This window comes from Watersipora subatra, chromosome 6 (assembly GCF_963576615.1).
Source record: "Watersipora subatra chromosome 6, tzWatSuba1.1, whole genome shotgun sequence".
Taxonomy (NCBI): domain Eukaryota; kingdom Metazoa; phylum Bryozoa; class Gymnolaemata; order Cheilostomatida; family Watersiporidae; genus Watersipora; species Watersipora subatra.
The window spans coordinates 35,800,042-35,827,918 of NC_088713.1; the positions used below are offsets into that span (position 1 = coordinate 35,800,042).

At 34.9% G+C, this 27,877-nt stretch overlaps 1 protein-coding gene across 1 annotated transcript in view; it reads right to left on the reverse strand.

Moving 5' to 3' along the window:
* LOC137398515 (sulfotransferase 1C2A-like) overlaps positions 1-27,623 on the reverse strand; it is a 37,636-nt gene extending 10,013 nt beyond the window's left edge. The window contains exons 1-5 of the mRNA XM_068084629.1: positions 27,495-27,623; positions 10,598-10,789; positions 6,289-6,495; positions 4,475-4,530; positions 1,663-1,845 (exon numbers count right to left, since the gene is read on the reverse strand). Of these exons, the coding sequence (XP_067940730.1) occupies positions 1,663-1,845; positions 4,475-4,530; positions 6,289-6,495; positions 10,598-10,787 (636 nt within the window). The 5' untranslated portion in view covers positions 10,788-10,789; positions 27,495-27,623. The remainder of the gene's footprint in view (positions 1-1,662; positions 1,846-4,474; positions 4,531-6,288; positions 6,496-10,597; positions 10,790-27,494) is intronic.
* Positions 27,624-27,877: the final 254 nt, after the last annotated feature.

Genomic DNA, 27,877 nt, shown 5'->3' on the forward strand with positions numbered 1-27,877 from the left:
GTTTTTTTGCCCTCGCCATATGACATTTTTTCGTCATGTGGTATTGATTGACCAAAATTTTTCTTGAAATGCAAAATTTGCAGTCGGTGTACTGAACACGCCGGAATAACAAAGATGCCCATATGACATTTGCCAAAATCCCTCTCACAATGCATGAAAGACGTACAATACTCGCTCTCTCAGTTCAGTGTTGTTCATTATTAGTTTTAGTACAAACGAACCTGGAAACAGTTGAGTGATAAATTATAGCTGATGACAAGGCTGAAGTTTAGTCAAATACATACTAAAACCTATTTTTAAGTACGTGTTTAGTAAGCTAAATTCATTTAGGTATAAATTCAAAGTTTATGTTCTACGCCTGCGCTAAAAGTAAGAACTCTCTACAGTCCATACTGCACATAGTAAATGGTAATGTTACATTTTATTTTTATTGCCGATCATAACCACTAAATACACTAAATACATGGGAGTTACAGTAGGTAACTATAATTACAGAATTACTACATATTATTTTGTTACTAATTTTTAATATATACAGTATGCATATAAAACTTTAATAATTTTTACCAGGTGGGTTTGCATTAGATGATTACTATGAGTTTCTATACCCCTCTATTTTTACCAGGGATGTTTGTGTTGTATAATTACTATGGGTTTCGATACCCCTCTATACAACATGTTTGCCTTACAATGCCAACACTGGAATGAATTAAATTTGTATGACGAGGGTCCACTGTATATATAAAATAGGTTTGCTGAAATGCTGAGGCCGACAGCATTAATGTCGTTCCTTCCGAAGAAGAATGCAAATTATAGGCGACATTAGCAGCGCTTCACCAATAAAAGGGTTAAAATTATTTTTTTAAAATTCTGACAATCTAGTAAAAAAATACAGTGCCGACTACTTAAACGCCACCTCTAATAAAACTCTAATATAGAGTAAGGGTTGAAAAATAGAGTACCATGGCAACTAAATAGAGGTTTTACGGTATATTGCTTGCTTCAACATAAAACGGATTCAGAATACAAAGTATGGTTTACTTAGGTTTAGTTGTATATGACAAGTAAAGAGATCGGACACATCATTTTAAACATCTGTGTCCCAGTTTAACTGTCTACCAATAACTACATGTATGTATTGTTGGTATAACCAACCAAATGCTTGTAAAAATGTATAGTCAAAGAATCTGCTTAACTTATCATATGTCTATCACTTTCAGCAAAACTAAACCTACATACCATCCCATAGAATTACAGAATGGCCATGCTTTACATAAAAAAAACTTTCAATTCAATAACTTGGCTGGTTTACCAAACGCTCACCAATTTAGGCAAAATTGAAACTAAATATACAAACTACCAGATAATACTACTGAATGCCAATGAATTCCTAGTAACAGGTCATAGGAAGACTTTCTATTGAAAAATTGGACAGATTCACTACACTGGGCACCAAGTTGAACAGAACTAAAGCTACACATACCAACATACAAATGAAACTACAGGATAGCCATGTGTTACAAGTTCTGGTCAGAGAAAGGTTTTTCGTTGAAATCCTTTGGCATCTGGCTGGTTTATTAAATGTACCAACTACCAGATGAAACTACTGAATCTTAATGAATTCCTAGTAACGAGATTATTAAAGGCAAGCCTGCAACTTACAAGTATGAGGTCTTCATAGTAGACGAGGTGGACATTTGGAAGGTCCCTCAAGTTCCACATGTAGTCAATGTAATCAAAGTAGTTGCCGAACGGCACGTCTTTACCATATAGAAATATTTTTATGTAGTTGTCAAGGCTCATCGATTTGATGTCTCCATCAACGTGCCCAACTTTAGGCCAAGGCTACACAAGAATAACACACATATAATAGTCAATGCCTTAAATGTACTAACAAGTTATTCAAAAAACTGTTTTTATCTCCTCCTGTCAACCAGTCAGGTTGTCTTCTCTTGACTTCTGCCTGACTGTTTGACACACTGAACATCTTTAAATAATAATAAACAGCCAATCGTTAAAGCTAATAGGATAAAGAAGAAACACGCTTTTTTACTCAGTGACACATCTTGACAAAAAGAGTTGGTCTCAGCAGGTGGCAATGTTGGTTTATCAGCGGGTGGTGGATGTTTATTTACCATTATACATGTCAAAACAGCATATGAATTATTTTATAAGTTGGAAGTTAGAGAAATGAAAATTGAGCAAATGTAAAAAGAAAACTTAGGGTCGTGAACTAGAGACAAAATTGAAGTTTTCAACTCATTGCGCACCACAAACCGCGTAGTGTGGCTCACCACAGCATTCATGTATGGCAAAGAGACGTGTGGGAACAGCTTTTGTAAGCTTCCAACAAAATGCTATTGATTAGTAAGGGTGTGCGTGTGTATATTAATACATCGATTAGTAGAAATATAACACTAGGCAAAGTAAATAATAGTTATAATATTGATTAAGGTAAACAAAATAGATGAAAGTTTAGTTCCTACTCGTCATGATGAGGCATGATGAGGCCCACATTTGCATAAATAAACTTAAATAAAATTTTGAATGGGCTATCAAAATTATAATAACTTAATAGTAGTTAATGAATTAGTCTATTGTGTCTTTGCTTAAACAAAAGAAAACCATCATTTTCCTGGAAAATAGAAAACACAGGAAACATGTTTTCAGTTCAAGTCTTCGTGAAACCCATTAAAGCTACCGAAGCTTCAAAAATTATAGATCGCTGGACTATTATTGATTATATTATTATCTATTGAGTAACAGTGCTTGTGATAGTGACTATATTATTTAATTTTTACCAACAATAATAATAACAATGTAAGCTATAGTAATAGTTATAAAATTCTCAAGCTGTTAGTCACGGTAGTAGGGAAAAAGCTCAAAAAGTGTTCGGGCTCATTCTGCAACACATTTGCCACCTGATGTGAAATTTTATGCGGATTATTTTGCTGTTGAAGACTTTTTCAACAGCAATTTGTAATAAATTAGGTTTCAACAGTTGTACAGTTCAACAGTTGTATTTCAATGTGCCAAATATTAAGTTTTAATTTTTTTTGATTTTTGATTTATTTTCACCAACAATAGTAATTAAACAAAAGAAAAAGCTGTAAGAGTGAAGAAGCCCATAATACGCATTAGCACAGCTAGTTGTGGCGTCGGGCTTGTTACCATCATGTAATCAAGATCAATTTTTATAGGTAATTAGGTTTTATTCACTTGATAAAAGATGTAATTTAAGTTTTTTCTTGAAACTGGCCACCTTCTCTATGTTTTTTATAGTATTAGGGAGTTGGTTCCAAAAAATGGCCAGTTGGTAATCCACCCTGCAATTGCCTGCCTGGGAAGATTGTTAGAGATTTAGACAGCAGTTTGAGAATAGAGTTTAATGTATTGTGGGAGGGATGTAATTAAAATAAAATCCATGATGGACTAAAAGTAGTCAGGCATTTAATTATGGCTTGGTAGAGAAATCAATTAGGTCGAGAAAGAGTTAATAGATTTAATCCACTTAAACTCATACCTATCTTTAGAGTTCAATAAACAGCAAACAGTTAAATCTGGTAGCTCTATATAGCTGATACTATACTCCCTGATAGCTGATAATATCTAATAGCTAGAATGTTTCAAAATAAAATCAACATAAGTTGGTTGTGGCTAAAACGTTCAGATTTAAGCAAAAGTACAATTATGACATCTATAGTTACAAAAAGACCAACAGAATAGAGATGCCTAACACTGCAACTTGAACACAATAGTTGAAGCTAATAATGATAGAGACAGGCAACCGCACAATAGGTAACGTTATTTTGGCATTTTCCCCTGAGTGTTTTAATCACAATAAAGTATAGTTGATTTTAATCTGCAGTCGCCCCGAAGCTGATCTCACCTCATTGTTTGTATTAAAAGTTTTTAGAATATTATTGGAATTCTTTTTAATTGAAATATAATTTTTTGTTTACTTACAAAAACTCTCATTTGATAAAAATAACTTAATAGTGGTTTAATATGTCAATCTTTACAACTTTATAAACTTCTTCGATTTAAATAACAACAATTTAAAATGAAACCATAAAAACTTTGGTTTGAATTAGGCTTAAGTTTAATAAATTAAATAAAAAATTTAATGATGAAAATATTTAGCAAAATTTTAATTATTTGCCATAAAAGTTTAATAGCCTTTTTGCGTCAAATCTGAATAATAAATAAGGCTTTGCACCATGAGGAAAGTGAATTAGTATTGCTCATGCGATTTACTACAAGAAAAACTGATATGACTTAACATGACTGAAATTGAAACAGAGGTTTTTGACATTATTTGACTTTTTCGAAAGTTTTGGCCAATTACAGGACTACATTGTACCTTGTCCTCAAAGACCAGCAAGTTCTTTAAGATGTAATGCAATGCAATTTAACCCCTTTAGCAGACGCGGTATATGTTAGAAATGTTAGAGCTATTGTAAGAGTCACTCACCAGCCTGGATTCCATGTTGAAGTAGGAGACACATACATCTTTAGGATTTCTAATCACTAAAAACAACAAACAATCAACATGTGACCTTTGACCTCTTACTTACCAATAAATCGTTTGTGAGTGTAAAAATCAATAGCTAAAATAATTTTTTATATTTTTATTAAAAAAATTAATCTATTTTAATAAATCTCTTAGGTAATAGATGTTTAACATAAAAGTTCTGACATCAACTCTATACACAAAATTAAACATTCTGCAAATTCAGTTTTAGCTTAGGTTTTTACCACCAGCCTTTAGAAAGTTTGTGACAATGCCATCTAAGATTTGTGACATGCACACAGTTTTTTTTAAGTATTTACATGAGTGACATTTATGTTGTTTTTAGCATCAAATTTAATTGATGGCAAAATTAAAACTAGTTTATTTGAAGATCATGGCTAAGGCTAAATCACAGCAAAGAGTTACCGAATTAATGGGCAGACGAATCCATAGATATTGACACTGTCAACGCAGGCAGCAGCTGCAAACCTATTCAGATGCATCTGGAATGCTTGCTTGATATTCATGCATGCTATTTTGTCAGAATTAATTCAGTGATTCACTGTGTTTCCAGGACCTGCATGATGCATGTGTCTGCATCAATCCATAAAATTTTTGCAAAAAGGAAACGCCGAAAATCCGCAATTCAAGCAAGTTTGGTTACTCACAATTCTTTATAGAATGTTTCATGCTTATGAATGATGGAAACAGCACTTGCGAATGACACACAATAAAGTACCCTGCCAGTTATTCCATTGTAAACATTTTCACACTTCAGTCATTTATATTTTCCTTAAAGCAGTTCTAAATTCTGTGCTAATTTCAATTTAATTTGTGACAAGACTGAGTTGCTGGTTATTGAACCATAGGTCAATAATTAGCAACGTGGGCTAGTCCTTTTAACAAAGTTCGAGCGTTAATTCGAATTGCGCGAATTTCCATTAGAAAACTTTAAAATTGATATCTATTAAAATCACTCGACGTGTGCACAACTCCAAATCAGCATCATCCACACAATAGAAACAATGATTTTTGGTCAAAATTTTTTTAGGCGTAAACCCATAAACGCCATAGAAGCTAGCATAATTTATAATATAAACTGAGATGCTCTGAAATAATATGCAATCTAGAAATAAATTATTTAAAAGTATACTTATTTAAAATATACATTAAATAATAAAAGCGCATATTATCTTAACAGCTTTGTAACTGAAAGTGATGTGTTCAGATGTCAGAAAACATTTAAAAAATTGGTGATGTTTTTTACTTACAAATTTTTTTGAGTTGCGTCATAACATACAATGACGTTTCAATAAGTATGTTGAGTTCCTCTTATGTGAGTTTTCACTTTTAACCATTTGTGTTAACACTATATATGTTAACATTTTCTCATGTTATCAACATTATATAGTAACAATATCTTATGTCAACAATATTTTATGTAAAAATGTATATATGTTAATTATATCTTATGTTAACATTATCTTATTTTAACAATTCTGTATGTAAACAATATATAACATTACCAATATCTTTTGCTACCAAAATATCATTTTAACAGTATATACATGTATGTTAGCAGTTTTCTTATAGTGAAATATCTCATGTTAACTTATATATTAACAATTTCTTATGCTAACAATATTTTATGTTAACAATACCTTCTAGGTTAAAACACATTGCAATGAAATATTGTCAAAGACTAAAATCTATATTACTAAAAACTATATTAAATAAACTATCAAATAAAAACTATATTAAAAGCTTTGCAATACCTAGTACAGTTTTTTTTCCACCAAACTCCGAAGGAAGGCCTTCAAGCCTGTAATGTGTATTGAGCACTCGAGGAGAGGGAAATAAGTTGTCTTCATCGAGTTTGGTGACAGGAAACAGGTCAGCCATACAGAGAGACTTGAAATCCTTTATGTACTCAGCAGTCCCTCGCAACAACATTGTCATTATCTCCCACATAAAGTTGGTACCTTCATAGAACAAAACATGTTTGAATAGCCAATGTCAAGAGAAGACAACACAGAGTAACGCTATGTGACAAACTAAAACGGTTGCGAAGGTTTGAAAACTAAAATACCTAAACCCTTAAAGTTGATAAGTGAAATCTTTGTTATTCAAAATTTCATGAGTTTTATCACTTAATAAATATCACAAATGATGATATAATAAAAAGTGAATTTACATTCCGTTATTAATGTATCATCTCAAAAACGATGCTAATTCCTGCAGAGTTTTTTCTCATGAAGTACGCTGTAAAAACATGTCCACACACAAATTTTCCAAAGAAGTAATCGTGGATTAAGGTTTGTCTATATCTTTGTTTTGAACAGATTGTTAGAACCAATTAAGAATATTACACTAAACAGAAGAACATAACTTCTAACTCTCGTAACAACCATCTTCTACTTCCACAATAAAACAACCATTCGATTGCTGTCTTGTTTATTTCTGTAAGTAGATTACTTTTCTATCAGATCCTAATTACATGTGGAATCCTATTACACTAATCCTAATTACATCCTAATTACGCTAAAAAATAACCCAGCAACCCCCATAAGCCTATGCATGCTAAGTCAAAATTTAGGAGTTATCCGTCCATATATTACAATTTGCAAGATTCCCTTAAACCACAGGTGTCAAACACATGGCCCCCCAGGCCACATGTAGCCTTTCATGTCATTTTATGTGACCCATAAAAGCTTAATTACTCATTCGCACGCGACGGAGTTAACTCCCGTATTTATGATGTTGCTAGGTACCCAACGTGAGTTATCTTGCCTCTGAAATTTATCTATTCCTTGTATCGTTATTTTTAAATTACATAAGAATAATTTTGCTTAGTCAAAAATAAATTTTCTGGCTAATCACACAATGTACAAATATGCCTCAATGATTTCTCTGGCAAAAGTTATAACGAAAATACTACACCCATTTCGACATTTAGCTCAACTGAAAATCATCATGGTCACTTTAAAGTTTATCGTTCGCGATCAATTTTTTTCAACTCCAGAAGTAAATATGCAAATTCAGAAGGGGTAAGATAATAAAATACTGCATAAGTCAAATCGGAAAATTATTTTTAACGTTTCAAAGTTTTTAGTAACTTTTATTTTTGTCCATTTGAATCGTTATGCTCGAATAAAAATGCCCTTTTTAGACTGTAAGCCGTAGTCATAGTAAAGATATGATATCATTCAATCTTGATAGAATCATATTGATTCTTAGAGTTGCCCTTGAAGTCTGAAAAGTCAGAAACAGGGTTACTGAACATATTTTTGTTATTTGAAACATGTTTATGACAGGTTATTTGAGTTATATTAGAATGTAGATTTGCTATGCTTTAAAGGATAATACTCGCGAGGAAATATTCGAAATGGTGCAAGTCTAATTTTGTTTCAGCAAATAAATTTTTGTTTTTGCTGCTTACATATTGATTTTATGTTGCTGTTGCAATTATTTAGTGTTTGCAGGTTTAATGTGTGTATGCAAACCAATTCATGTTCTTAGCAGCTCGTAAATTTTGATTTTACTGAAAATATGTCATGTTGATGAGTGTTGTGTAATTTTTCTGATTTTTTTCGAAAAAAAGTTTTCTGCATGTTTTACTGTGCAACTGTTCTGTTTGCAACTTTAAGTAATAAAGTCAGAGTTATTTAACATCAAAGACTAGTTAAAGTTATTTTACATTATTCGATTACATTTCGTTACAATTATAAGTTACATCTGGCCCTTTAAGGACAGCCATTACGCTGACGTGGCCTTCGGTAAAAATGAATTTGGCACTCCGCCTTAAGCTTTCTTAGCAGCCTATTTATTGGGCAATTTTCAAAATGATGGGCCTCAGAACATTCGCTTGTTTTGAGGAGAAAAAGATTTATGGAATCAAAATTGATGACATCAGTCCAACATATTTCAGCAGTTGCTCACTACAAGCTGTTTACATTCACCGATGTCAGTCGTATCAACAATGCATTGCTAACAATACACGATATAATGTGAAATTATTGAAATTTGAATAACACTAAAATAATTTTTTTGAAAAATAATGCTTCTTTGTCTGTTATTGATTAGTTTTAAAACAACTGCCTAAATTAACAACTGTGAAAAATTTTCTTTGACAAAAATATTTACTACTACAGAAGTTAAAACTTTCAACTTTCTCATATACAAAGTGGAGTCTAAAAACGAAGCCATGCCACATTTTTCCAACATGACATTTTAAAAATTTCTAATCTGAAGACATGCAGAGGTAAGGTACATTTACCATTTTTAGGGTAATGTTTGTTTTGCGCATTTGTAGCACATTATTAAAATAAGTGCTTGCATAAACAACTACAATGATTTGTCATCTACAAAAAAAGAATAGTGACCAGGTAGGCTTGAACCTCACGCATCATTATCTCAATAACTAAATCTTGCCACCAAGCCATGGGGCACCCTCCCAGCCTACACATTTTAAAAAGTTTTAATTTATAACAGTAGTTTTATGGTTAATCGGATTCAGCATCCCCCGCGATGAGTTGAATTCTGCGAGACAAAAACTAATTTGTTAAATCAAATGTACGAGCCAAATTTTAACACCAAAACACTGACACAGCAATCTAAACATATGGCATTCATTTCTTATATACGAATAATCAATATATATATACATGTATATCAGTGTTTGTTTTTCTTCTGTTTTTCTGACTTCTGTGTGTACAACTATAGCAACAGAGTTTTAGGAATAAAAACCTACTGCGCACTGAATTTGAACTTGGAACTTCTGGTACTGCAGACATGCGCTTTTCCAATACACTACACCATTCGAGTGGCTATACACTAAAATACATTGTGCAAATACTAATTCCACATGCCAGTTATTCATGGTTTCACACTAAACATTTCCGCTAGATTTGTTGGCCAGAAGAGAAATGCCTAAACTCACATAGGCAGCAAGGCTATTAATATTAGTATAAAGCTTTAGTAGGCACTGCAGCCGGTACAGAGGGAATTACAAAAAAAACACAGTATACAAAAACAAACATTGTACACAGAAATAAACACGGTACACGGAAATAAACATTGTACACGGAAATAAACATTGTACACGGAAATAAACAAACACCTTCATTTAAAAGTTAGAAAATTAGATCCATATGAAATATGTTGATTAAAATTAAATCTTCTGTGCAAAAACGTATTTTTATTTTCATTGGATTGCAAAGCATTCAGCTAGGATGCCAGTAAATTGAAGTTATCATGATTGCCTTTAAATTTATATTTCAGCTTCAGTCCTAATATTTTAATACAGAAAATGCCCTTGTGTAGTATGGACGTAATTTGGACTTCATCTGGTCTGAATACTTGTACTAGCGATTAATTAGGTTTGTTGTGAGAAGGAAGCTACATGTTTGTAAACATATTTCATGTATGTATATTTATGCATTTTAGTTTTTTTATGTTTTGTTAATTAACTTTATCGTTTTTATTTTTTAGCGAACATTGTTTAACCTTTTTTGCTACAGTGCGCCGACCTGTCGGCAGTCGCGATATTAGAAGTACAGACCTTCATCTGACGAATCAGCTAATCAATAGGGTTTCACTTTTCTTTTCTTTACGAAGCGCACACATTAACTAGACCAATAAACTTTTGTCTCCAATGATACAACCTTGTTGTCCATCATGTGCAACTAATAAAAATCCCTTTTGTTAAGCAATTCCATTTTTACTTATTTTTCAAAACGGCAAAACCAGATCGCAACCATCATTGCAAAAAGAAGTTAACTGCGCTAGTTCAAAGCAAAAGAGGTGTCAGAAATTTTACAATCTTGTTAAATTGTAACATCATCTGATTTCTACTCTTGAGTAAAATTCAGATGATTTATGTTGTACTTGTCTTGTACAAATTTTGTTTCGAATAAGATGCATTTACAGTAAAACGATATCTGCATTGATTCTCGAGATATTGCATAAATACTAGCGATAAATCAAATTTTTGAAAACTAGTTTAAATTACTTTGGTTAGAATAGTGAATTTAGTGCAGTAGTGAAAGAGTTAACAGCCAAGTAGTAAGTGATTCCTGTGTTTACCATTTTTAGGATATGTAGCGAGAAGGAAGTCTTCGTCTTTCCACTTGTAACTTTTAATTGCTTTGTAGACTGCTTGAAATCCTTCCTCTTTCACCATCATAGCTGGAATTTTAACCGACTCGTCATCATTAGTCATGTAATGCCCGTGAGCTTTAGCTCCTCGAGGATGTGTCGGTATGTCCATCTCCATTTCTACAATAACCAGTTAGTAGTGCCTCAGTGGTATTATATACGGTATATATAGCTAGTGATATCAGCGTGGGAGCAAGCATGAGCTATGCATGTAAATGGAACTAAGCAAATAGAATGCTTTAAAAGTCAATAAATGCTCGATATTTTAAAGAACTGGTTGAATAAAAACTTTAAGATCTGTGCATACAGTTTGTTAATGTGTGTGACATATCTTTGCTATAATTAAAACCACATCAGCCTATGCATCTGTCCGCAGCCACGCATAGAACATTAAAAAAGTCACGCATCATACAGGAATTGAACTCTAATATTTCACATACTGAACTAGCACAGGCACACTGCACCATTTGGGTTCTTTGAAGCATCACGAAATATTTGTGCACAAAGTAATAACACATGGTCTCTCACTGTAATGACAGTGGACTAGCTCTATATATATCGAGCAACTAGTTTGTGCTGCGAATGCTTTGGTATTATTAGGGGTTATATAGGGGTCATTTGAAGCTATGTGTCGTTTTTTTAACTTGCAACTACCTGTCAACTATTTCAATAAACCATTTTTTAAATTTTCGGAGCTATTATTTAGTCACAAAACTTAGCTCGTACACACTAATGTTGTGCTGTCATGCTCAGAATAAATCTCGAGTGCTGACTGCTGATACAGTAATATGAAAGGAACCAAGGTTTTCACAAAACGTTGTTGCAAAACAAAAAGCTGTAATTTTTGCCAAGCTTCAAACTGTTCAAAAAGTCGAAGAAAACTCATCACATAGATTTTTTTAATATTCACAGACGTGCTCAGAATAAATCTCAAATGCTGCAAATATGAAACGTCACAAGGTTTTCACAATGCACTGTTAGAACTGTTTAACTGTTAAAAAAGTTGGAAAAATTCATCGCACACACATTTTTTAATATTCGCAGACAAGAGAAGACAACTCTGCAAAACACTCATTTCATTATAGTTAACCCCTGAGTAACAATGACGTTGTTTTACAGTTTTTCGCCTTTTGGTGCAGAACGCGTTGTGAGTTGTTTTTTCCGCCCTCTCGCTAAGGCTTTTTCTGCCATACAATGTCAACCAAAATGTTTCTCAAAATTCAAATTTAGCGGTCAGTGTGCTGAATATATCAGAACCACAAAAATGCTGGTATATTGATTGCCAAATCCTTCTCACAACACCTGAAAGAGATTCGATGCTCGGTGTCTCTCAGTTCAACATTCTTCGTGTTTCATAAATTCTTGGTATTATGTGAGTGCAATGAAAGTTAGTAAAAAATAATTACTAAATTTATCGTAGGTAAGTATAGTTACCATAAGTCCTTATGCTCAAGCCGCGCGGCTTGTCGTTGAGCCAGGCTTCTGGTTCAAGGTAATAAGCCGCGGCTAAATCCAAGCTTTTAAAACTTCCGTGAGGCTTAGGGCGGCTTCTCAATAAATGCGGTCTCTGCTCAGTTCCGCGCTATAACCATAGAACCGCAGTCATAATACACTTTTATGTACGGGATTTTGGCGACCTACTCGTTTATTTTCAGGGTCATGTTTATGGAATACTTTAGACTAAAGAAGATTTTATCGCTAATGTTTAACTCACCACAGTCGTAGGTCATTAAAACCGTTTCATTCCTGACCGCATATTTCCATAAACGTGAAGCCTTCTCTAACAGCGCAATAAAAATTTAGCTGAGACATGACAAAAAGTTGTTGATATAAGGGTTTAGAAATTTTAATTCGAACTTGGAAGTAAAAGAAAATTCTTTTTACATTTACTGTGTAGCCTGTCTTCTTATTCAAGAGTACTGGGTATAACGAAACCCTTCTCAACACTTTCGCTCCTGAAGGGGTCAAGGATGACAAAACCTCAGTCATTAGCCGTGGTCTGTGGGCATACGCGGCTTGTTGGAGGATTAGTTATTCTTTCGTGAATCATCTGGTTTTGAGCACAAGCTGCGTGGCTTGAGCATGAGGACTTACGGTACTCAGGTCCTTCACTATTTTGTTACTAACTTTTATGTGTACCTAAAATTTTGATGTTTTCACCAGGGGGTGTTGGCATTAGATAATTACTGTGGGTTTTTATACCCGGCTATACAACATTTTCGCCCTGTGATGCCAACACCGGAATGATCTAATGTCGTATGTCGGAGGTACACTGTACTTCTAATCACAAAAGCAGCAAAACACACAGTAGTTATTCATAAAGAGTTTATGGCAGTCTTTCAAATTTTTTTCAATATTCCCAGTCAACAGAACACAACTCTGAAATAAGTTCTTTTCACATACTTTTAGTCTCGAAGATCCCAACTCACAAAGTAGTTATACAATTCAAACAATGGTCATTAAATTGCGGCTTTCAATAATATTCACAGTCGGTAGAACACAACTCTGAAATAAATTCTTTTTACACACTTCCGAGTTACAAGGGTCCCAACTCACACAGAAGGTGTACAACTCCTTTGTGACTATTTGTGAAGACTTTATGACACGCTGGCCTTAAAGCAATACGCGTTTTATCAGCGAAACATCCTGATAAACACTTATAATAGTCCTCTCCCTCCTGGAGTGTCATCCGGTGGAGCTGAAGAGCATGGAAATCAGCCCAATGATTAGTATCAAAAAGCGAACGCTTAACAAATGCAAATGTGAAACCTTAGGAATGTTAGTACAGGCTTTACATATGTTATGAATAGAGTCAAGCTCTCCTTGAATCGGCTATTGAATTTCAGACTCTAACATGTTGGTTAGCGACTGTCACACCAAATTTACTAGATTTTATGAGAAAGTATTGGTAGTTTTCTATCACTAGCGATTATTTTTGATGTTTGAGATCATCCGACTGCTAGGAAGTTTACCAATTAAAATTTAAAAAACTTGATTGCGCTTAAAATGAAACGAGACTGATTATGCCGTCTATAGTTGCAAAAAGACTGACAAAATGGAGACATGTAACGGTGTAACATATCAAAGCAACGCAACGCAACGACAAAGCAGCGCAGAAATTTCAGGAAAGTTTGCAGCTGTCAAACTTTCCTGATATTTCGCCGAGCATCGACGAAGACTTTACAATGTGAACCATTTTGGCGATAGTAACTCGTAGTCGTGGATAGCGTGATTTATTTATTTCAGTTTATGATCGTTGCTTTGGGACTAGTATTTGATTTCAGCATGCTAAAATAGGGAGGTTTTTGCGAGAAAATTTAAGAAGAAAATCATAACGTTATGTCACGGAGTATTTTCTGATGCAAATGGGGAAGGGTTTGTGATAGTGTGAACATTGTTATCATCTACGATTACCGAAGTATTGTGGCATTAACACCGAAATACAGCGATGTAGTGTGAACAAACCTTTACTGAAGGCTTACCTTATAACAAACTTGCTCTGGTTACACTAAAATACCAATGTGCAGGTAACATCGCAAGAAAGAGAAAATAATTCAAACTGACCTATATGCGAAGAACTAAGCAAATGCGTACAACATCCAACAGTGGATATTTTTGACTTTCTAAATGAATCAGAAAATAATTTACATACAAATATAAAAAAAATTTCAAATTGGTAGATATTCTCACAGACTGGCTCAAAATTGAGAATATACAGTAACTCTTAGCTCTGTAAGACCACCTGACCACCAGTTTATTGCTATGGCAGTTATAAATACACTTGTGGTTTTGTGCCCTCTTCACCAGCTCACGCCACTATTTATGTGGATTATATAAACTGGCTTACCCTAACTTATATAACATGAAAAAATGCCGCAGCTAGTTGGTCATAGTAACTAGTAGCAATATAGTGTGAACCAGTTTTAGGAGAATTACCAATATGGCTGTTAACCGAAAGTAGCTGGGTCAAGACATCAGTCAAGGACAAACTCTGAAAAAAATCTCATTTCAGCAAGATATCCATGAAACTATAAAGTTTTTTGTAAATTCCTAAAGCAAGCAATATTGTAGGGCCTACACTGTAGGCCCTACAATATTGCTTGCTTTAGGAATTTACAAAAAACTTTATAGTGTAGGCCTTACACTGTAAGGTTCAGCCTTTGTTTCTGATGGCATTGATACCGGCTCAACGCGCTGATGTTTATTGAAAGCATTTGTTTGATTTGCTCGCATCTTGTTGGCTAATTCTGTTACCACTAAGGTGAACTTATAGATTTTTTTTAATTTATGCAAAAATATTTACATAAATACAGTGATTATTTCTGTTCGGCTCAGAAAAATTGTCCTAAATAACAAAATTTTTTGACCATGCAATGAGTGCAAGTGTTTTAAAATAACTGTTGTGTAAAAAAACCTTTACGAAGAATTTGTTAAAATTTATGACCAACTGCTGTGGTCACTGAGGCAAAACACTATTTTATCAAAATACCTGTCTGTATAGTCATGAAATAGCATGATCACAATTGCTATTATAAAATTAGTGTTATAAATTAATCTTTATCTGAGTACAAAAAAGTTCATTTTTGAAAAATGTGCTAAAGTACAAGATCAATCACTGTAGTCAAATAAACATTTGAATGATGCCAAATAACCTTCCCTCAAAGCGCCGGCCTGTGTTTCCATGATATAGCATAAAGACAATTGTTGTTGTTGTGCCATGTTTAGTGGAGGGATGAAGCTTATGGAGGCAATTGAGGTTTGAAAACTTTGCTATATGTGGCAGAGTTGGTACATAGCAGGGGAAGGGGATTAGCTGTTATTTGTGTAGCTGGGAAAAAATCATTTGAAGCTTTGAAAGGCGACAAAACATACTGATGATGCTTCATTTAAAGCCAAATATGTTTTATTAATAACTAGCTGAATACCCGGCGTTGCATGAGTATTAAAATTCATATTACAAACAGTGACAGGTAATGTAGTTACCTGCCACTTCTTATTTGCAAACTTTCTAATAAGAGCCGTGAGAGCAAGTTTTAATGATTTGCTTAACACAGCGCGGTATGAGTTCTTTCACTCGCATAGCGACATATATCGCCCAATGAATCTATTAATCTTGTGTAGCTTAATTGGTAAAATATTTGCCTGGTGAACAAGAGGTTCTGAGATCAAATCCAGCAAGATGCGAGCATTTAATTCCAAGATTGTAATAGCTATATATATATATCCAAGTGTGAGGGTGTTTCGGTATGATGTATATATATAGGTATATTATTATATATTTGGTATATACTTGTCTATATCTATATATAGACAGTACTTACCAAATTGCTCATCACTACGTAAGTGATTGTTTTAGAAAATATTGAAGTCGAGTACACAAAAATATTTTTACTTTTGGATTTTTTAAAAACCTCTTTTTGAAAGGAAGCTGGAGCAGATATCCTGCTTGTCTCAGTTTAACAAATGTTCAATTACTCAAAAACTGATGACAGCATCCACAAAACTTGCCAGGTCACATTTGAGTTAATCACTAAAAGCTATATATACATGTATATATTCAGTCACTTATTTCAGTAATATCAAGAACACTTTGTGCTTGCATAATCAACTATAAAGATTTTTTCTTTTCACAAAAATATTTGCTTCTAAATAGGTTTGAACATTAAACCTGTAATATCACTTTTACAAATTTTCATTAAAATTAAGCTACACCTAAAATGGGCAATGAGCGGCTATATTTTTAGTATTCATACCACTTTCTCATTTTCTGTGTGTTTTTGTAAGTGAGAATAAATGCTATACCATTGGCCGAGTTAGTCCAAACTTAACACATATATACGCTCTGTGTTTTCCATGTTTTCTGGCAGGTCGCCAAAATATTTGGTTCGAAAACTACATCTAGTTCTTAAAAAGTCGGTCTCATAAACTCCCATCTGATAAGAAACTCAAAAATGCAACTTTGCATGCATTGAGTACAACTGCTTTCAATGAATGTGTACATTGATTACTGTTCTGAAAGCAAGTTGTAATAGAAAATGTACATGCTTTGGGTTATCTGATTGAAAATGAAACAAAATCAGATGAGCATCGGTTGGCGGACTCCTAATTTGTCAAGAATGAAACCTCCAATGTATTGTAAGGGAGTTTAGTTAACCCTTTCACTGCCATCCACCTACAAATTTACTTTTCTCCTTACTGCCAGCCATTTTACTAAAAACATTGCCGATTTTGCTGCTTGATATCTTTGCAAATTTTTTCAGTTCAAACCCTATAAAACTATAAAACTTTTGTTATCAATTTCATGCTGCCAGCATGTTAACAAACAGGGCTATGCAAAAAATTTAATATATATCTATACTTTGTGCATTGTTTAAGCTATGTGTAGCTACGATCGCTACAAAGCTATTACGATCCTGTACGATGTTCCTTACTCTTACAAAACTATTACTTTGACCACCGTCAGAGTCAGTGCTGGCACTTTAATTATCTGGGTATTTTACTAATCCTGAATCTAAATCGGCTTTAATGTCATCAACAAAAGCTAATCGGGTTTTAACACAAAAGGTACTTGCAGAAGCCATATCACAACTAAATACTTTGATCGTCAAAAAAAGAATTTTCATTTTCGACTTGGAAGCTCCACGATCAAAGACTATAATTTGCTTTGCAAATATACGCTAATTTTTAGATAAATATTCAGACAACACTGGTAATGCCCTAGAAATACTAATGATTGTTGGTTATGCGGTCACAAATCATTAATTTTCTGCTACAACGAGATCACTGTAAATTTCGTAAAAATACATCCACGGCAGTTGAGCATAGAATTCGCATAAACTCGCGTAAGGCGGGAAAATGTTTAAAGAGATGACAATGCACTGGGTTCCTTGCTTCTCTCCAGCTAACTACTTCAATTCAAAACTAATGACTCGTTACTCAACAGATTCTAGTTTTGAACAGAATGTCTGATTTTCAAAAAATACAGAAGGTACAAATTTAGAAATGGTAAAATATCTCAAAACCAGGAAATGAAGAGACCCTTTTATTTCCAACAGACAAGCAGTGTGCAGCCTGTGTGTTAGTAGAATATATAGACTTTCAATATAAATGGATTCAAAAAGAACTTTTTATTTGTGCCGAGCAAACAGAGTTTGTCAACAGGAAATTACAGCCATGCACTCAAAAAATCAAGGGGATCTGCAACAACAACTTCTTTGATTTCAGTTACAACAAAAATTGTCAGATTGGTCAAATGCCAAAGTTGACCAATACCAAATACCAACACCAAATTTTTTGGTCTTTGTTTTCATAAATATAAACATGCTTTTAAAGCTCCCTCTGCTCATTAACAGGCAACTGGTCTAATTTTGCCAAACTTCGATTGGCTGATACATTTTAAAAATTTTATTTTTTGCCAAATAAAATGTTTTGAAGAATTGGTCAAATTGCAGTCAAAACTCACTCAATTTGTAGATGACTGATCGATTGCAGTGTAGTTTCATTTTCTAGCATGCTGAAGGTCAATAAGAATTACGGATGTACTTGTGCAAGGTAAGTAAATTTGCTAATATAGGTCTAGATCAGCTGCTGTGTTCATTTGTTAAGCAAATGCCATTCACAAAAGTCCACAAAAAGCTAATACCACATTATCAGCTAAGGTTTGCTCAGAGATAGTGCATAATACAATATGGTAGACATGAAAGGGAATTGTTATAATCAAAGGAGGTGCGACATCTAATGCAATAGCAATGTCCAATCTATCACAAATTTAATAAAAAAGATAACCCTATTGTCATTAGGTAGCTATCTCAAAGAATTAGTTATAAGTGCTCCCCATCTTTACGCCCCAGTAACAGCGTGTACCAAAGTTAAAAGCGAGTTACGATTGGTTAATGGTACATCTACAGTAGAGATTGTAATTATGAGCAATTATTTCTGTTAGAAAAATTTCATCGCTAGAACTGGACAGACGGACAGACAAACATTGAGGTTCATATACATAGATGTATGAACTTTTTACTGAGGGTTCTAAGATTACTGCTGTCCAACTTTCCCGATAGTTCACTGAGCATCCATGACAGCCTGGCAATGTGCACCACTTTGGTGATGGTGATTGGTTGCTCTATATTTTGTTTCATGATAGTTGCTGCAAGACTAGTATTTTGTCATTTGCGCGACAGCATCGTACAATGAGAACGCTATGCCGTCGAATATTTTCTGATGCAAACGCAGATGGGATATCTGGGATAAAGTGAACATTTTATCACAGATGATCACCAAATTATTGTGTGATTAACATTGAAATACAACAATCTAGTGTGTACCTGCCTTAATTTAGATATTTTCCTTGCTGACCGTGCTGACTTCACATCTGTGTGTCATTGATTTCAATTAGTTGAAAGAGATTTGTGGTTATGGTTAGCTCTTGATAAATTCTAAACAGACTGTGTTAGTCAGAGCACAAGAAACTGTAAATCGACAGTTTAGTTTGTGACAGTTACTAGTTTTCAACTTTGGCCAACTTTGAACAAATTGCGAACAACTTCTAGTAATGATTTTAAAAATGCTATCAACAGTTCCTTTAACAATTTTCTATCTTATATCTGTTCTCTTTACAGAAAACGATGTTTTAAATGCTTCATGACAAACCTTTTACAAACAACCTTTATCTGTCTGGCCATGTCCAAACATTGAAAATTTCAAACAAGGAAGATCTCAACAATAGATTTCACATGTTAATTTCAGTGATTGTCTGTCATGCATCTAGTTGTAGCTTTTTAGATCTAGCAACGAAAAACTACTTTCTCCTGTATTTGAACTCTGAATATCCAGGTTTGCAGACAGATGCTCTAACCACTACCGTAAGTCCTCATGCTCAAGCCTCGCGGCTTGTGCTCAAAAACAGATGTCTCACGAAAGAAAAAATAATCCTCCAACAAGCCGCGTATGCCCACAGACCGCGGCTAATGACTGAGGTTTTGTCATCCTTGACCCCTTTCGGGAGTGAGAGTGTTAAGACAGGTTTTGCCATACCCCCTGTCCTCTTGAATAAGAAATCAGGCTACATCAGTAAGCGTGAAAGGAATTTTCTTTTACTTCTAAGTTCGAATTAAAATCCCTAAACCCTTGCATCAATAACTTATTTGCCATGTCTCAGCTAGATTTTTATTGCGCTGTTAGAGGGCTTCACGTTTATGGAAAGATGCTGGTCAAGAATGAAACGCTTTTAATAACCTATGACTGTGGTGAGTTAAACATTAGCGATAAATTCTTCTTTAGTCTAAAGTATTCCATAAACATGACCTTGAAAATAAACGAGTAGGTCGCCAAAATCCCGTACATAAAAGTGTATCATGACTGCGATTCTATGGTTATAGCGCAGAACTGAGCAGAGACCGCATTTATCGAGAAGCCGCCCTAAGCCCTACGTAAGTTTTAAAAACTTGGCTTTAGCCGCGGCTTATGACCTTGAACAAGAAGCCGCGCCCAATGACAGGCCGCGCGGCTTGAGCATAAGGACTTACGGTACACTAAGCTGCTCTCATCATTCTCACATGTATAACTTATCTATTTTTATCTAAAATCTATTCGTTTCGTATTGTTTATATTTATTACCTACTTTTTAATCTGTCATTTTCACGTGTGCCATTTCAATTTGCAAGCCTTCAGTTTCCTGCTCTACCAGCAACTATTCTTAAGGTAAATCGATAAAAACTTTTCACATGAACAGTTGTATGTTGCGTTATTTCAAATAATAGGTACTCTCATGTGCTTCCCAGTTTCAGTGGTGTATTTAATTCCAATATCTTATTTTTTACATTTTTACCAGTACAGTTGTAATCACATTTTGATGGATCGATTCTGCTGCAGCAGTATCCTTTTTATACACACACACTCACTTCTATGTACTCATTGTTATTAATAATTTAACACATTCATGACTTTTATTTCATTTTCCAAGTTTGTATTAATTATATAAGTAGCGAATCATTTGTCATTGCAATCATTGTGAGCATTGTAGTAAAACAGACCTGGCATTTTACTTCAATGACAATCAAATGAAATCATTGCCAATAAAGGATTAAAGATATTATAACAGGGATATTGGCCTCTGAAAATTTTGGCTGCTAAATTTATGTATCATATCAGGTGGCATAAATACAATTAAAATATAAGAAAATTTTGAACATTAGCTTTTTTCTTCCTTTAAGATGTTGTATATGCAGATGTCTCTTGTGCGTCTGACTATGTTACAGGAACTTGGGCTAAAAAAGCCAGATAGGCTTTGGAAGGCAAAACCTTTCACACACAGGCTTGCAGGATTATGTAGCTTTCTCAGCTTATTGATAAAGCTAAAGAATAGTTGACTAGATACGGAGAAATTCTTCCTCTTGCTACATAAGAGTGAAGTTGTGGTGAGTGAATACACAATAGTGCTGGGCACGAGTACTTCTTGGTCAACGGGTTTAGACCCGCCCCCTTCTGTTCGGGTTTTTCGAGTATCGGGTAGCTAGTAGTGCTAGGCTCGGGTATTTCTTTGCCTACGGGTTTTTCGGGTATCGGGTTTATTGATATGGAATTTATGTTTAAATTTTCTAAACAGATTTATCTTCAAATTTACAAAGCAATTATATTTCTTTTCAATTTATTTATCATTTTTCACAGTTTTTATTGACTAACATTTGTACTCGCAGCGTTAACAGGTGGATTGTTAAACAGTCAAGATAATCTGGGGCAACAGGGCATTTTCGTGTCGACAGGTGGCAGAAGATAGGGTCTATGGTAGCTTAATACTTAAGCATGTTCTATGTACCTCTGACTTTTTGTAGACGGTGCTCCAAATATCATAAAAAACTTTACATTATCGGCTTTTTCCGTTAGTAAGGCTTGTTGGCTTAGTAGAACTTGGTTATAATGAATTATGTAATCCATCATAGCTAGCTGTGGTAATCATTTTAAACAGAGTTATTAAATTTTCACTATCAGCGCTGCTATCAATGCTGCTATCAAAGCTACTATCAACGCTGATAGCTGTTTCTAACAAGGCGATAGCGGAAACAGACTAAGGACCTATGTGTTATCGGTGATAGCGAACACGCGCCGTATTAAAAATGGCATAGATTTGTTTACGAAGCCGATTTGGCTAATTGCGCAAATAAAATGTGATGTAAGTATTTCTTCTCATCTTTTAATGACAAGTAATCACTGCTTGACTACAATATTTCTAGTAGGCATAGTAAATAAGGTATGATATATTTTATTCTATCTATTAAATTAAAGACTCGTTAAACTCCATTGTCATGCTTCCTTAGCAAAAATGACACAGAGATGCCTTGTGGTCCCAGACTAAGAGCGCAGGATGCAATAGACCGGGTTTTTGTTAACACTACCCGATGGATCCGTGTACCAAAACCCGAACTTGAAAGTCAAAACCCGAACCCGAAGGACCGGAATACCCGAAATCTCTATTACCCGATACTCGAGAGAAGATAAACCCGCGAGTTCAACGAGTATTACTACCCGTGCCCAGCACTAATACACAACATAAGAATGTTGTTCGCAATAATATGGCATAATCAGCGAGAAGTGAGTGACAGGTGATGTATATTGGAAACAAGTTGAAACATCAACAATTTGTGGGAGAGTAAACTCTGTGAAAGAGATAGCTTATATAAAGGTAATCAAATGTCATAACAGGCCATAACAAGTAACTGCAGTTGCTTGCATAAGGTAATCACAATCTATTAAAGACGATCTTTATTGTACAAAGAGCCGTAACCGTCTGTCCGCTTGTCCGACCTCATGGCTAGAGATGAAAAAGACCAAGGCATCGTACAGGAATCGAACTCAAAACTTTTGGCTTGTCAGACTGACCCTTAATCAGCTGGACCATTCAACCACTCTCCAAAATTTTTAAATAATTGGGCACATGTCTAGATTCTTAGCTTCATTAGTGCACATGGTAAACTCTCACGGTAGATGGGACTACCAGGGTAAGTACATGAGACTGCCAGGGTAGGTACATGGGACTGCCAGGGTAGGTACATGGGACTGCCAGAGTAGGTACATGGGACTGCCAGGGTAACGGTATCCATCATTTTTTTTGACGTCATCAAGTCGTTTGCACATACGCTCGTTTACGAAAAAGCCGCCATTTTTGTAGAAAACGATCGTTTTTCTTTGATTTATTAGTATTTTTAAGTGTTTTGATACTATAATAAAAAATTGCAAACAAAAACATCGTTTTCAAATTATGATTGCAAAAGCTTAGTGTTTCTAACGAAAAAATTGTCTATAAAGATGGCCGACAACGATAAAATGACGTCCCGAAAAAACGAAGAATAAATAAAGTATGGCTTTACAAATAAAATTAATAAAACTAAACACCAAAAAATATGTTATACATATATTGCAAACGTCATAGTAAAAATTTATTATTATAAATGGCAAGGACAAAAGATTCTTCTATGTGCATGTTCATTTCGCAAACCGTCTTATTATATTCAGGCCTCCCACAATGCTATCTATACTTGCCTCAAACAATCGGATGCAATGAACTGAGTAATAAAGGTTTTTTTTTCACATGACAGCACATTGTTACATGCCAAACATCAGTCTGCTTAGAATAATATAGTGACAGTGGTTGCTCTCATAAAGTAGTCACATGTTCCTTACCATTTTGAAGCCTGGACCCATGATAACAGCTTATAATCCAACTAGGTGAATCCTTGCGGTGCACGGGTAATAAAAAACAGCTTATGGACATTACCTTACCCACTTAATTACCTACACATGACATTACCTACAACTACTTATAAGCTGCTTTCTAGTAATTTTCTAGTAGCTGATATTATTACTCATGCAACACCAGGTATTCACCTAGTGAGGCCAACTGGTAATCTCACCCCTGGCACAACGTCATTATGTGAATTTTAACTGATATAATGAATTTCTCCCCTATTAGTAACCCTTATGCTTAGCTCTGCAAATAGTGTACTGGATAAGCTTGTTGCTTCCCAAACTCGAGGTTTCAAGTTTGAGTCTTCTATGAAGCAGATTTTTCATTGCCAAAACTTCATTTCTAGAACTAGACAGATAACATATGAAAGAAAATTACTCACATTTATATAATTTTCTTCTAGTGCTTCTCCTAAGCAAACCCAGCTGTGTAGTTTCCTTTTGTTCTCCCCAGATTTTGCGAGTCACATTTTGAGTAATATGTTTCCGTTATAATTTCAAAGGTAAAAGTTGGTTGAATTATTATTTCTTAAAATATGACCAAAATACCAAAAACTGAAAAATGGCTGCCTAAAAAGCATTAGTTTTTAAGGATACACTGACTCACTGTGTTTCCATAACGCGCATGATTCTCAAATTTGAGGCAATCTGCAAATTTACAGCATCATGGAAACAGCATAAATTTGCAAGCTAAGCGAGTTTTGTTACGCAAAAATTTTCATCAACTGTTTCATGTTTGTGAAAAATGGAAAAGACACTTGCAAATGATGCGCAAAAAGTTCCATACAAGCTATTCCATTTTAACATTTTTTTAACTTTCAGTCATTCTTATTTTGAGTTGAGCTGTTCTCAATGCTATGATCTCTGAAGTGTAAATCTTTATCTTTTTCAACAAGCTGTCCGTATTAATCCGCAACATGCAAATTTCTATTAAAACAATTATCACACAGTAACTTAACAGGCGCCCCCAACTTCCATCTGCATCATTGACATAATGGACACATCATGATGGAGATATTTATATGGTCCATGTGTTGTGCGCTGCAGCATCCGGTCCGGTTACAATACTTTGTCCGTTGATGACCATATGCCCACCATTTTAACAAGGTGACCAAGGCTATCAAGATATTCCAAATAGACCGCAATCTAAAGTATATCAGTCAGCCTCTACGACAAGAATGGCTCTGTAATTGACATTAATTAATTAGATTCCCAGCCACTGAACTTCTAGTTAGTGCTTCCATCGCCACAGCACATCTGTGGTTTGCAATGCTATACTATGCTGTGCTATGCTATGCTGTGCTATGCTGTGCTATGCTTTGCTGTGCTATGCTATGCTGTGCTATGCTGTGCTATGCTCATGGCTGCTACACACTTTATCGCCAAATAAAATAACAATCCGCAAATCAAGCAAGTTTGGTTACTTGTAAATATTTACTAAATGTTTCCTGCTTGCAAAAAATTGAAATGGTGCTTACAGAGGTTGTGCGCAAAAATGCCACGCAAGCTAATCCACGCCGTATGTCAGAGTTATCCTCTCACTGATTATTTGTAAACTATGTGTATCGTATACCGTAGACATCGTTGAGGCAACGCAGATACTTCAAAAAAAATTTCAGCAGTCAAAATTTCCTGATCGTTCGCCGAGCAGCCACAGTAGCCTGTGCACTGTGTACCCTTCAATGTTGACAATTGGCTGCCGCAAATAGTTTGATCTACATTTTTCATGACATTTGCTGCGGGACTAATATTACACCATTTCTGCAACTGCATTGTGTAATGAGACTGATAATTATGTCAAGGCCTATTCACTGATGTAAACACAGATAGGCTTGTGATATTGCGAGCAATGTTATAGCCGACAATCACCAAAGTATTGTTAAATTTACATATACTGCGATCTGTATTAGTGTTATATGCTATGAATTTTTCATGTTTTTAATCTTCGTAGCATGTGAATGGTTTCAAACGTCGCTTTTTTAATTCTTCAAAGGAATTCAAACCTTCAATTAAAGGGGCGTATTTTTGAAAACGTATCAACAACGAAGTACTGCGTATGATGTGAACATCAATATTTGTATTATTGCATAAATCTTTGCGATCAGAGGTTGGATTTTCATCGTTTTCATTGGTGATGTCTTTACAGCATCTCTACACAGCTGTTTTCAACATGCGCGCTTTAAAAATATTATCTCCAAAATAAAAAATATTAACTCCGAATTTGAAAGAAATTTCTCCCACGTTTTGACATTTGACCATAGATGCATTTTAGTCGTGTAATCTGTGATATAAAAAATTTGTGCCCCATTGTAGCTAAAAACGTAACAGGCTAATATAGAAAACGTGAAGTTGTGAAGCTCGTCAGCTACGAATAATTAGGAGTTGTGCGACCACTCCCACAGATTATGTAAATACGTCCTTCTCATTCCTACGATCAAAACCACAACTTCGAGGCTCAAAAACTCACAGCATGCAACACTAGTAGTAGTTTGTACCAGCTTTGATGTGAGGCTGTCATTCAGCTGCAAAAGGAGGGCCATGTACAGAAGGTAGAACTGGATGTCTGTGTTGCATAATAATGATTAGACAAATAGCTTACTGTTATGTAACAGCTTACCTGGTTTTCTCCAGTAATTCTAAAGACTGAAATGTTATTAACTGCATTTGAAAGTCAAAATGGGTAATTGAAAGTCTCAGGGTAACTATCGGTATTGTGAAAAAATCACACCTTCGCATTGATAGGTACTCACTGATACCCATATGTAAAATGCATTGTTTGGAGTAAATTTTTGCCTGGATGTCTATATATTTGCATTAACCAAACAGTAGTAAGCATGTCACAGCCATGCAGTATGCATTATGTGACATGCTGCATACTGTCGTTTGCATACTTTTACGGCATTGTACAAGTTCCTACTTTTATGGCATTGTGTGCCATACTTATACTTTCGCACATTACGCAGTATACACACGCTACAACTATTTTTTAATGGCAAAAACTAGTATCGGTAGGGTTGCGATTTTGTCTACTGCACGGTGTACAGTAGAAGACTCAGTGGGGTTGTTACTAGGGCTCATTTCACAGGGCTACACACAATAGGAACTTTTGCATTACAGGTAGATTGTACATGCACATTTTCATAAAACCTAATCACCGAATCAAGTATTGAGGTGACTTGGTTGCAACCACAACACAGTTTCAAGGTATGAATGATGCTCAAACATGAGTATAATTGCGCAAACAAATTAATCACAATTAGCGTTAGTGGAAATACAATACAAAGAGCCCATTCAAATTGATCGGAATGATGATAATGCCTGACACCCTATTCTAAAATCATATAGGAGTTAGAGCACAAGTTCATGAGCTTGCTAAACATATCATCTGACGATTTTGAACGATGCAGTACAGATGCTTGAAGAGCCAGCAGTGTCAGGTTATCTACAGTATCAACTTCATACTACTACGCAGTACACATCCAGTTTTTAGTTTTGAGAGATGCGCATTCGTAGTAGGCATGAATTGCTGGGTTTCAGGTAATGCCTCATAGAGTGTAGTAGTAGTAGTTGCAGTTGTAATAGCAGTTAATGTATATTGCGCATCAGTAACTGCAAAATTACTGCAAACTGCATTGCAATGTTGCAGTACAATTCTAATGCATCGCAAACCTGTGTAATTGTGCAACAGAGTCAGAATAGTGAATTGTAAGTTGCAGTAACAGAAAGTTGATAAATTCAAATATGGTGGATGCAGTATGTTGGTTTCACGAAATATAAAACAATATTTGTCATACGTGTGGAAAGATGAATACAACAAGTATTCTGAACATAGCTTATGCTGAATTTTGAAGTCTGTAACACAATTGCAGAAATGAGTAAATTTGGAGTAAGGAAATATGCTCATGTGATTGGTGGAAGTGTGTTAAGCTGGAATATATGATGGATAATACACAAGACTTATCATAGATTTATTTACGAGGTATCTTTGAACGTATTGCCTTATCCCAAACTTGATTGCTTCTGCATTTTGTGTTGAAGTTTCAAAATCATGCATGAATGAAACAGGCTGCTTCAGCCTAATGCTTACCTTTTCAATTGCTGTTTAGCCCCCTTTAAAGCTTTCCTTCTCAATCTGCTGATCCTACCAGACTACTATAAGCTGCTTAGCTCAAATACAAGTCAGACCAGCAGCTGAGAGCCACGCATCGAAGCTTGAAATCCTTCAACTAATCACTTGTGTGTCACTTTAGAAAGCCTCATCCCCGGCCGGTGCAACAATGATCCTCTGATTGGAGCTATGTAAAGAATTTAGCCTTAGAGAGTTTCTATTTTTAATTAGTCATGCGGGGCGTTCAATGATGCGCCTACAATGGAATGCAGCCTTTACAAATATGGGTCTCTACAAAGGCAAGGAATAAAAGCTTTTATCGACTTTCTCAAAAGAACAACTATTAGCATTGCTTGCAGGAT